The sequence below is a fragment of the Cebus imitator genome, unplaced genomic scaffold (genome assembly GCF_001604975.1).
Source record: "Cebus imitator isolate Cc_AM_T3 unplaced genomic scaffold, Cebus_imitator-1.0 Scaffold183, whole genome shotgun sequence".
Classification (NCBI taxonomy): domain Eukaryota; kingdom Metazoa; phylum Chordata; class Mammalia; order Primates; family Cebidae; genus Cebus; species Cebus imitator.
This window is the reverse complement of record NW_016107498.1, coordinates 3,890,702-3,902,140: the sequence shown is the minus strand read 5'-3', so window position 1 is coordinate 3,902,140 and position 11,439 is coordinate 3,890,702. Positions and strand designations below refer to the sequence as shown.

Below are 11,439 nucleotides of genomic sequence, written 5' to 3'. Positions count from 1 at the left end.
AAAAAAAAAAAAAAAAAAAAAAAAAGCATATCTCTCCTCTAAAAACAGAACAAAACAACTGACAGAATGTTCTTTTGAGCAAATCTCTCTATTCTTTGGCAGTAATTGTGTCCACATTTATGTGACAAACAAGTATTTCAGTACTTCTGAACTATGATTTGAATATTAATATACTCAAGTTATAAATGGAGAAGTCCTGGCTCCTAAAAAAAGTTTCTTGGTAGAACAAGCTGAAAACTTTGCTATTATGAATGTAAGAAAATGGCCAGGTTCACCGGGCATGGTGATTCACACCTGTAATCCCAGCACTTTGGGAGGCCGAAACAGGCGGATCACCTGAGGTCGGGAGTTCAAGACCAGCCTGACCAACGTGGAGAAACCTTGTCCCTACTAAAAATACAAAATTAGCCAGGCGTGGTGGCAGATTCCTGTAATCCCAGCTACTTGGGAGGCTGAGGCAGGAGAATCTCTTGAACTCGAGAGGCGGAGGTTGCGGTGAGCCTAGTTCATGCCATTGGACACCAGCCTGGGCAACAGAGTAAGACTTTATCTCAAAAAAAAAAAAGAAAAGAAAAACAGAAAACAGCCAAGTTCACAAAGCCTATCTGTTACAAGGGAACTCAGAATGCTTTTGCAGCCTGCCATCTTCAGTACCTGCCTTTCCAGTCAGTCACCTCTTCCCCACCATTTCCCTGATCCTCTGACTTGACAGCTCCTGGAACTTGGCTTTCCCATCTTTAGGTACATGCAGTGACGAAGGTACTGCTGAAGTTAGAGGCAATCTACAGCTTTGTATTTCAGGAAGCAGGCAAACCAAAGGTAGGAACATCTTCTGATGATAAGATGGGACATTTTTTATGAATACAACTTCAGAAAGCATCAAGTTTCAAGGGTCTTTGCATTTGAAAGGATTTGGCTTCGAAGTATTACATTATAAAAGAGTCTTTTTAAGGAGACATGTAAAAAGTAACTCATGCCCAGTAGCTCCAACCCAGCTTCGAACAGATTTCTAGACTTAGACCTTTAGATTTCTAAGATAATAGAAAATTCCATGAAGGTAGAGGGGAAGAGGGAAATAATGATCTAATATTAGTAAAGTGCTATAAATCTTACAGTAAAATATACTACATAAATGACTAGAAGTAACAGTAAATAATATTAAGACACTATATATTACGATACTAAATAAATACACTATAGAATGTACATGTAGTAATCACTATCTATGGGTTGACAAATACATCAGAATAAACACGTCTTTTTTATTAATTTTACAACATAACTGCTAAAGTAATTATTTTCCTTCATCAAGTTAGTTACCACTCAAGTGATAACGCCCACTTGGAAGTCTCCCATGTTAAAGCCTTAACATGCTTTGGTAGTTTTCTTTTTCTCATGTAGCAGTTGCGTTTCTCATGACACCTAATTCCTCCTCTAAACTCTAAGTAGATATAATTCAGATCTGATAGTCCCATGGACCCAAACTTTGAGGCCGTGGACACCTGTGATTTCATCTTCAGATCCTAAGCACCTAATTCTGAGCCCGCAAGTAATCAGGTACATAAAGGCGCAACACTGAATATATTTTTTAAATGCCTACATTTGCCTTCATTTTAAACAAAACTATGTGGGGATACTGTGTGTAAATAAGAGGGACATAAAATTGAGTCTAAGGCTTGCAAACTAGATAAGGTAGATCTAGGTAACACCCAGTTTTTCACGATATTCAGCCACTGTAGATTTCTTCTCATCTCATCAAATCATAGTATCCTTAGCTAAATCACTTTAGAGACCTAAAATCACTTTCTGAGCTTTAGTAATAGCTGAACAGTTTCAAAATGAAAACGACTGTTTTTTCCTTTGCTAATAAACATAGACAATTACATTATGTGCCTAGTTAATACTCAATGAAGGGAAGGACAATTAGAAAATAAGATTTTTGTCTACTCTTTTACTGAATGATCATGTAATAAAGACAAGATTTTATGCAAACTTTTACTTTGGGAACATTTGTTTAGGTAGTGCAAGTTTTCATTGTATTAGGACTTCCCTCTGTCTGCATATTTGTTTATAATTAGGCTATTTCTTTTCCCAATGATCCACTCCACTTTCTAGGAATGAATTTGCCTTAATAGCCTTTCATTATGATCTTAGATTCCTATTCTCATGCAAACACACACAGCATGCAAACCGAGTCTTTCAGACTGGAAATAAGAAAACAGAAAACTTCTAAAGAGACATCAAGTAATTCCTGATCTCTATCCATATATTTATCTTGCAGAGTATTACTGGAAATTATAAGAAAACAGAAAACTTCTGAAGAGACTTCAAGTAATTCCTGATCTACATATTTATCTATCATAGGAAACATTTACGACCACCCACAATCACCAAAACTCATATACTTGCCATAATTAGGTTCAGGTCTCTTGTTTCTCAAATGAATGTCCCTTTTTCTATAATTTCAGTGCAATGTGAAGAATCCAAGGATGCTTATGTTTTAAGTCAACAGTAATTAAATATGTTTTACAAGTTCCTGCAGTCATAAAGATAATACATGTGAATTGGTTTGATAAAAGGCTATTTAAAAAACAAAATAATCTATACATACTTCCTTAGAAAATCATCAGTGGTTTAAAAGAGATGGATGCCATCCCATTTGTACTGCCCTTTGTTTTCTAGAAAGAAAGCTAAATATTAATACTTCGGTAATTTGAAGGATTGGGGAGAAATTAGCTCTGTTAGCAGCATATTATGTTATGTTTTTTAGGCTTCTGGGAACTGAACAGCATTTGCTGAAAAACTTTAGACCATTTCTGTGCTAAAACTGGATGATAAAATATTTTCAATAAAAGGAACATACACCAATTACTATTTAAATATTCTTTATAGAAAGTAAAAAATTGGGTAACAGATACATTGAGAATAGCCTTCCTCATAGAAAAAACTTTGTGATATAAAACATTCAAATCATTATAGTTATAAAGAATAAGCTCTGAAACCTCTTTCGAAATGTTATGAAACTAGGTTGGATAATTGTGAAAATAAACTGTCATTTTGACAGAATTATAGGAAGAGAGAGTATCTTTACTGAATGGAAAATCCTTCTGATTTATAAAAATGAGAAAATAGAAAAAGTGATAATATAATTTTCGAAGATTCTGACTTCCCATTTTATTTTGCTCAGTATAGTCTTCATCCTACTGTAGGGATCACACAGGCTTCACTGTTAAGAAGTACAATGCTCTATCAGTTTGATCGCCACTGCTAGGCAAAGAATCCCTTCATAATATAAAGATAAAAACTGAAAATATTCTTCTACAGTTTCATGAATAGATAACAAAAAGCACTTTGTCTTCATGTTGTTATTTTGCCCTCAGCAAAAAGCAAGATGCCAAGTACTCTCCTCTCACTTTAGACTCAAAGATGTTCTTAACCACGCGGCTGTAAACTAGCTAGGTTTTAACTAGCTGTGGGTTGTGGATGCTTTTTCAGATAAATCACACACAACGCAACTGAAGATAACTATAAACCTCCTGGAGTCAGAAATCTGGACAATAAAAGACTAAATGCAGAGTTAAGAGAATTTTTAAAAAATAATTTAGATTTTTGTTTCAAGATAATTCTTATAAAGATTTCCAAGTTTTTAACATGCTGTTATCATTAAAACAACAGGTGAATGTTAGTGAGGGAGCAAGAGAGGTTGAAAAACATTTCAAAGCTTTACTTAGCTAACAACAATAAGCCAAACTGCTACTTTTGAAAAGGAGATAGGAGGCTGGGTACAGTAACTCATGCCTATAATCCCAGCACTTTGGGAGGTTGAGTCGGGTGGATCACCTGAGGTCAGGAGGTGGAGACCAGGCTGGCCAACATGGTAAAACCCCGTCTCTACTAAAAATACAAATATTAGCTGGTTGTGGTGGCAGATGCCTGTAATCCCAGCTACTACGAAGGATGAGGCGGGAGAATCGCTTGAACCCAGGAGGCAGAGATTGCAGTGAGATCGTACCACTGCACTCTAGCCTGGGTGACCAAGGGAGACTTCATCTCAAAAAAAAAAAAAAAAGAAAAAGAAAGAAAGAAAGAAAAGGAGATAGTAAAATGGCTATGAATAAAATGTATCTTTTCTTCAACCTAGCTCATCTTTCACTTAAGAATCACTACCTACTGAGCCGGGTGAGATGGCTCGCACCTGTAATCCCAGCACTTTGGGAGGCCAAGGCAGGCGGATCACGAGGTCAGGAGATCGAGACCATCCTGGTCAACATGGTGAAACCCCCGTCTCTACTAAAAAACAAAAAAATTAGCTAGGCATGGTGGCACACACCTGTAGTCCCAGCTACTCGGGACGCTGAGGCAGGAGAATTGCTTGAACCCAGGAGGCAGAGATTGCAGTGAGCCGAGATCATGCCACTGCACTACAGCCTGGGTGACAGTGCAAGACTGTCTCAAAAAAAAAAAAAAAAAAGAAAAGAAAAGAATCACTCACTATTGATCTATTTGCATAGTAGCATGGACTTTCATTCTTTTGTGAGAATTACTGGAATATATGGGCTGATGTTTCTGACTAGATAACATTTAACTTAATTTTGTACAGTTAAGCTTTTATTATATTGACAATAAAACCTCAACAAAATTACAGACGGCAATTTCATCCTTATTATAATCTAATCATCTCATTAAAGCAATTATACCAGGTTAAGGATGTCTAATAGAAATGTTAAACTTGGTAAATTTTGGCACACAGGGTCCTTAGGGATTTCTTTTTCCGCATTACTATCAAATAGACAAATGGTAAAAGACGTGACAGAGTTCTTCAAGTTCTTTTATATATGTAAAATTGTATACCTTATTCTTTTCAGATATACACTACTATATTTTCTGGATTACAAACTTTTAAAACACACTGTAGAACATAAATGCTAGGTTTTAATATTCCTTAGTTCTTTACTTTGTATTTTCTCACCCTGGTTATAAGGAAAACAGAAAATGAGCTTTCTGTTTATAAGACTTCAGACGCTGTGGTGACAGCATGCTTCAACCCAACACAGCAACAGTGCACTTACTCAAGGCTGGTGCCGGCACAAGCTCCACTGCACAAGCCAATGTGGCCCAGGAAGCTGCTGTGTGCCAGTAGTTTGTAAAAATACAGCACAACATCACTCACAATGAGACAAAGCTCCTAGTGTCTTAAACTTCGATGGACCATACAACATGACCAACCTCCTAAGGAATCATTAATCATTACTAAAGAAACAGAAATGTCATAAACCCTGTTCAAAGCTGGACACAGGACATGGAGTTGCTACCGTTACAGTTAAGTTTTATTTTTGGCTTTCTGATACCTAAAGTATATTCAGAAGCTATTTTATCTTATTTTTTTTACAAAAGCCTGCGTTGTTTTTAAATGTCATAAAATGTTTAGAAATATAATTTCTCCTATGTAATGAAACTAATAAGACTACATTTTATAGGTACAGTAAAGGAGAGTTATAGTTATAAATGTAAACATCAAAATAACAGCATACAACAGATGCTGAAGAAAAGTCAGAAGTATGGCCGGGTGCAGTGACCTCATGCCTGTAATCCCAGTACTTTGGGAGGCAGAGGAGGGTGGATCACGAATCAGGAGTTGGAGACCAGCCTGGCCAACATGATGAAAGCCCGTCTCTATTAACTCACAAAAATTAGCTGGGCATGGTGGCAGGTGCCTGTAATCCCAGCTACTTGGGAGGCTGAGGCAGGAGAATTGCTTGAACCTGGGAGGTGGAGGCTGCAGTGAGCCAAGATTGCACCATGGCACTGCAGCCTGGGCAACGAGCAATACTCTGTCTTGGGGGAAAAAAAAAGAAAAGTCAGAAGTAAAAGCTTGGCGCCTTTACAACCCAGTTAGAGAAAAGTATCTGGGTAGCTGGATGGGTAGGAGACTAGGACTGGGGGCATAAATAGAAAATGCAAATCAAAACCTCTCATCTCACAGGACAAAATCCATTCAGTGAGTAGTTCACAGACTCTTTTTTTTTTTTTTGAGACACAGTTTCGCTCTTGTCACCCATCTGGGGTACAATGGTGCAATCTCAGGTCACTGCAACCGGGGTTCAAGCAATTCTCCTGCCTCAGCCTCTTGAGTGACTGGGACTACAGGCACACGCCACCATGCCTGGCTAATTTTTTGTATTTCCAGTAGAGACCAGGTTTCACTATGTTGGCCAGGCTGATCTTGAACTCCTTACCTCAGATAATGTGCCTACCTCTACCTCCCAAAGTGCTGGGACTACAGGCATAAGATAATGCGCCCGATTCTTGTTGTCATTGATCATATTCTGCAGGTACAATTTTCCCAAAATTTTAACTTACCAAGTTTAGTACTCACATCCCAATTTGCCTTATTTATTTATTTCCCAAAATTTTAACTTGCCAAGGTTAGGGCTCACATCCCAGTTTGCTTCATTGATTGACTGATTAATTGATTGAACCCAGGTTGGAGTGCAGTGATGTGATCTCGGCTTACTGCAGTCTCTGCCTCCTGGGTTCCAGTGATTCTCCTGCCTCAGCCTCCCAAGTTGGGATTACAGGTACGTGCCACCACACCCACCGAATTTGTGTTATTTAGTAGAGATGGGGTTTCACCATGTTGGCCAGAATGGTCTCAAACTCCTGACCTCAAGTGATCCACCCCCACCTAAGCCTCCCAAATGGGATTACAGGTGTGAGCCACCAGGCCTGGCCCCAATTTGCTTTAAAAACCAGTTGGATCCTCAAGCTATTTGTGAAATATGGGTAGGGGTTAAGAACTATGTGAAATAGTTTTTAATCTTTTACTTTCAAAACTTTCTACATTGATCAGGTCTGCATAGCCTCCTGAAGCCTTACACCAATTCTACTCATGACTGTTTCCATTTATCCCTGACTCTTACTGCTTTGTGGTCTCATCAGGCAGAAGAATTCAGGCTGCGCTCAGACTTCTGTACTTAATGTAAAAAATCAGCACAATGTATGGAATGTATGGATTCATTTCTGTGTATATTCTAATATGTTTCTTCAACCATGGCTTCTGAGGACAAACAAAAATACTACTGATTTTTAGGTCAACTTTCTTATTAAAAAGTAAGGATTTAAAAATCAAACACTTGAATATAGTTTCTGAAAATTCATAATTACATTTAGCTTGATTTAAGGTTGCTTATTTGTATTTAACATAAATAACTAAATGAAACCTGAACTTCCAAATAGCAAGTACACGAGAAAACATCCTCCTATATTAAGGTGACCTATCTAAAAATAAAAAATACCATGACCTTACTTCAGAAATTTTTTGCTTTCAAAAAATGGACTATGTTGCAAGAAAAAGACTAGAGGAAAACTTAAATATAATTTGGGACCAAATACATAAGTGAATATGGAAAGTTAGAAGGCATTTCATTTTTAAATGAATGATATTTCGCACTTATATAGGAGCTTATATATATATACAAAGTGCTTTACGATGATTACTCATTGACAGCCCATTCATCAATGTAAATAAACGTGGTTTACAATCTGTTAACAAATGTAAGCACTTTGAGGCAACCAAATACCCAAGAGAATCTATTTAGTAACAAATTCCTGGACTAGCAGATAGATGTGAGAAAAAAACATAAAGAGATCTGTCATGATATAACATATAAGAAGTTACTAATGTTAATGACTGATATTAAGATGTCAAGTGTTAGGAATTATTAAAAAATGGAAGGGTTTATATTAAGGAATAAGTAAAACAAATGAGGCATAAGTCAACAAATAGTCCAAAAGGTAAGGCTACCAATAACTTGTACATATATGAAAGGTTAACTCTTTTAGATGTGGAGAGAAACTGAAGTTATAATATAAATGTCAACCACATTGCTAGAATCTGATCCCCAGTTACTAAGATATTCCAAAACAACAACAAATTAATGTAGTGTCTGATATTTTTTCTTTTGTAATTTATCCCAAAATACCTTATCAATACATTCACTTCTGCCAGCAAACCAGATAGCAGGAAATAATCAAATTTTATGTATTTATGTTTAAAAAACAGTCTCCAAATCTTTGGGCAAATTTAATTTCCTATAAAACAATGTGAAAACTCATTTTTTTCCTCAAATTCTACCAGGTGCCTTAGGGATGATAATGCTTAGCACCTCTGCCAATGTATTTATGTCTTTGCAAAAAGAACACTTGTCAACCATTTTGTAAAGTAAATATGCAAGTTATTTGAACTGTACTTGGAAAACAACTGAAAACACAGATTAATACATCATAAAAAGATTAATTCCCTTTAAACAAAGACATTCTTATAAAGCATGGTAACACACAGGCACAATAAAGAATATAAATTGTATATAATTATTGGCAGAAAATCTAATTCATTACAAAGCCTACACCTTTGAGGAAGGGGACATTTTCATACAAAGAAAAGTATTACACTATTATACAACATTTTTAATTGGACATGTACAAATTTTTGGCACATTAAAAAGAACTGAAAGGACTACAAAATAAGAACCAAAGAAACTAAAACAAAGATACGGGAGAGAGAAAAAGTTCTCAGAATGAGAAACACTAAGTATTGACATAGAAGAGAAACAAAAAATAAGCTGGCTGAGCTTCCTGAAATGTTGTGTGTAACAGAAGTATGCTGTGGGTGCAGGTGTCTGTACTGTGTTTGGGCAGCAGTACTTTTCTACCTTGCTGCAGCCGGCTGCACGTGGCCTGGGTACGATCTTCTGCTGCTGGTCGCTTGCCTCTGCCTCGCCAGAAACGACTGTCCTGAGCCTGTGCTTGCCAGTCTATCTTCAGCTGCCTTTTTATGCAGAGTCATTCCCTGCAACATTAAAACAAAAAAAAGGAATCAATAAAAAAAAGTGGAATCTACTTTCACAAAAGAAGATTTCATCATGCAGAATTTGTTACACTGCATCATACAGCACAATTAGGAATATTAATTCTATTCACTATAGATTAAAATCTCATAGAGGCATTTTAGTTCCCACAATTAGGTAGAAATTTTCTTTGGAAAAATTCAGGCTTAAAAGTCTTATTTTACAACAAACAAAACAGCAGATAATAGAGACAGGCATTACCCATACTCAATCATACTTCCTTTCAAATTAAATGTAGAAAGTGATTTTCCAAGGAAGACAGCACGATTGGTAGCAGTAGATTCACTCCAGGGGTAGAAATCACAGGTTTTATTTAGAATGAGAAACACAAAAGCTTTTGTGTTGTTTCTTAAGGTGGAAACCACACTAGGTAATGTACATACCACCATGCTGTTTTTCTTCACTTCAAGCCAGACCTGAATTCTCAAACAAATTAAGAAAACTTCCTGACAGTCCACAACAGAGGGCCCAACCAAGAGGAGGGGGTCTTTCTTGAAGACAGGAGAAGGGTCGCCAAATAGTTTAGAAGGGAGAGAAGGCAACTGCTGGACTCAGAGCACCTTAACAGGAGGGAGGAAACCTCCAGGGCACTCCCTGACTGCAGAGGAATGACAAGAATATGATAATGACACTATTTACAAAAGGCAGAAGTCTATGAGTAGATCAGGAAAAAAGCAATTTTTTGGTACTCATTTAACAAGACAATGAAGAATCCTAGCCAGAGAAACATTAAGAACTGAGAGATGGCCAGGGTGTAACACTCTGGGAGGCTATGGTGGGAAGATCACTTGAGGCTAGAAGCTCAAGACCAGCCTTAGCAAAATAGCAAGAGGCCCTCTCTCTAAAATAATAAAAAATTTAGCTGCGCGTGATAGCATGCCCATAGTCCCAGCTACTTGGAAGACTGAGTTGGGAGGATCACTTGAGCTCAGGAAGTTGAGGCTGCAGTGAGCTGTGATTACACCACTGCACTGCAGAATGGGAACACTGCAAGACCTTGCCTCAAAAAACAGTAACGACAACAAAAACAAAAGAACTGAGAGCTGTTGTTTAATCTCAACAATGACTGAATGCAAGTAAACTGCTGGGCATAACTGAAAGCAGGCAGCAAGGAAGAAAAAACTAATCAAGAGGCAAAAAGAGAGCCAAGTGGAAAAGCCAAACTACAGGATGCAATGAACTATGTGCAGAAGACAGAAAACTGGAAGATACATCACTAGCTAGTTTCTAGAGAAAACATAGGTTCTGACTTTGCATTTTTTCTTTTTTCATTTTTTTTAGATAGAGTCTTGCCACTAGCTGCCCATGCTGGTCTTGAACTCCTGGGCTTAAGAGATCCTTCCACCTTGACCTCCGAAAGTGCTGGGATTGCAGGTGTGAACCACTGCGCCCAGCCTCAGCTTTGCATTTTTAATACAATTTCAGTCTATCCTATCAACCCAAAAACACAATATTTTCCAAATGACAAAAATCTAAAACACATTTTTAAACTCAACTTGAAATCAGAGCATTTAAAGTTTTGAATAAAACTGACAAATATTTTATTGGTAATCTTTAACTTACAAATTTGGCTACACATACTAAAATTTATATTTTATTTAAATATTCTAATTTTTTCACTTTCACATTTCAAACAGTTTATTAAATTCTTCACACAGGTTAAAGACCTCAGCATAGGGCATTCTCTGAGCTACTTAATACCTCTTCCCACCACTCATCATTTACATTTTCATTTAAGTTTTGAGACGCAGAACTTTCTGAATGTAAGCATGATGGTTTACTTATCTGAACATAACTTTGGGGAGTCTATTTGGCATTATACCTTCACTCTCTGAAGAGTTAAAAATTAGAACTTTTTTTCTTTTTTTTTTGAGACGGAGTCTCTGTCACCAGGCTGGAGTTCAGTGGCGAGATCTCGGCTAACTACAACCTCCAACTCCTCGGTTCAAGCGATTCTCCTGCCTCAGCCTCCCTAGTAGCTGGGACTACAGGTGCACGCCGCCATGCCCAGATAATTTTTGTATTTTTAGTAGAGATGGGGTTTCAACATGTTGGCCAGGATGGTCTCAATCTCTTGACCTCATGATCTGCCCGCCTCAGCCTCCCAAAGTGCTGAGATTACAGGCGTGAGCCACCGAGCCCAGCCAGGACTATTCATTAGAACCACTTCACAGAATAAATTAATCTGGTTCCGTAAGAAACACAATATGTGAAGTCATAAAAATCAATCAAGAATATGAATTATTGGGCCGGACGCAGTGGCTCACACCTGTAATCCCAGCACTTTGGCAGGCCGAGGTGGGTGGATCATGAGGTCAGGAGTTCAAGATCAGCCTGGCCAACGTGGTGAAACTCTGTCTTTACTAAAAATACAAAAATTAGCCAGATGCGGTGGTACATGCCTGTAATCCCAGCTACTTAGGAGGCTGAGGCAGAGAATTGCTTGAATCCAGGAGGCAGAGGTTGCAGTGAACCGAGATTGCACCACTGTACTCAAGCCTGGGCAACAGAGTGAGACTTCATCTCAAAAAAA

General features: G+C 37.7%; 1 protein-coding gene across 2 annotated transcripts in view; it reads right to left on the bottom strand.

Moving 5' to 3' along the window:
- Nucleotides 1-7,405: 7,405 nt before the first annotated feature.
- The window catches only part of HOOK3 (hook microtubule tethering protein 3), a 122,405-nt gene continuing 118,371 nt past the window's right edge, over nucleotides 7,406-11,439 (bottom strand). For both annotated transcript variants that reach the window (XM_017545975.2, XM_037744767.1), the window contains one exon: nucleotides 7,406-8,848. In XM_017545975.2, coding sequence (XP_017401464.1) covers nucleotides 8,708-8,848 — 141 coding nt within the window. In that variant the 3' untranslated portion in view covers nucleotides 7,406-8,707. The remainder of the gene's footprint in view (nucleotides 8,849-11,439) is intronic.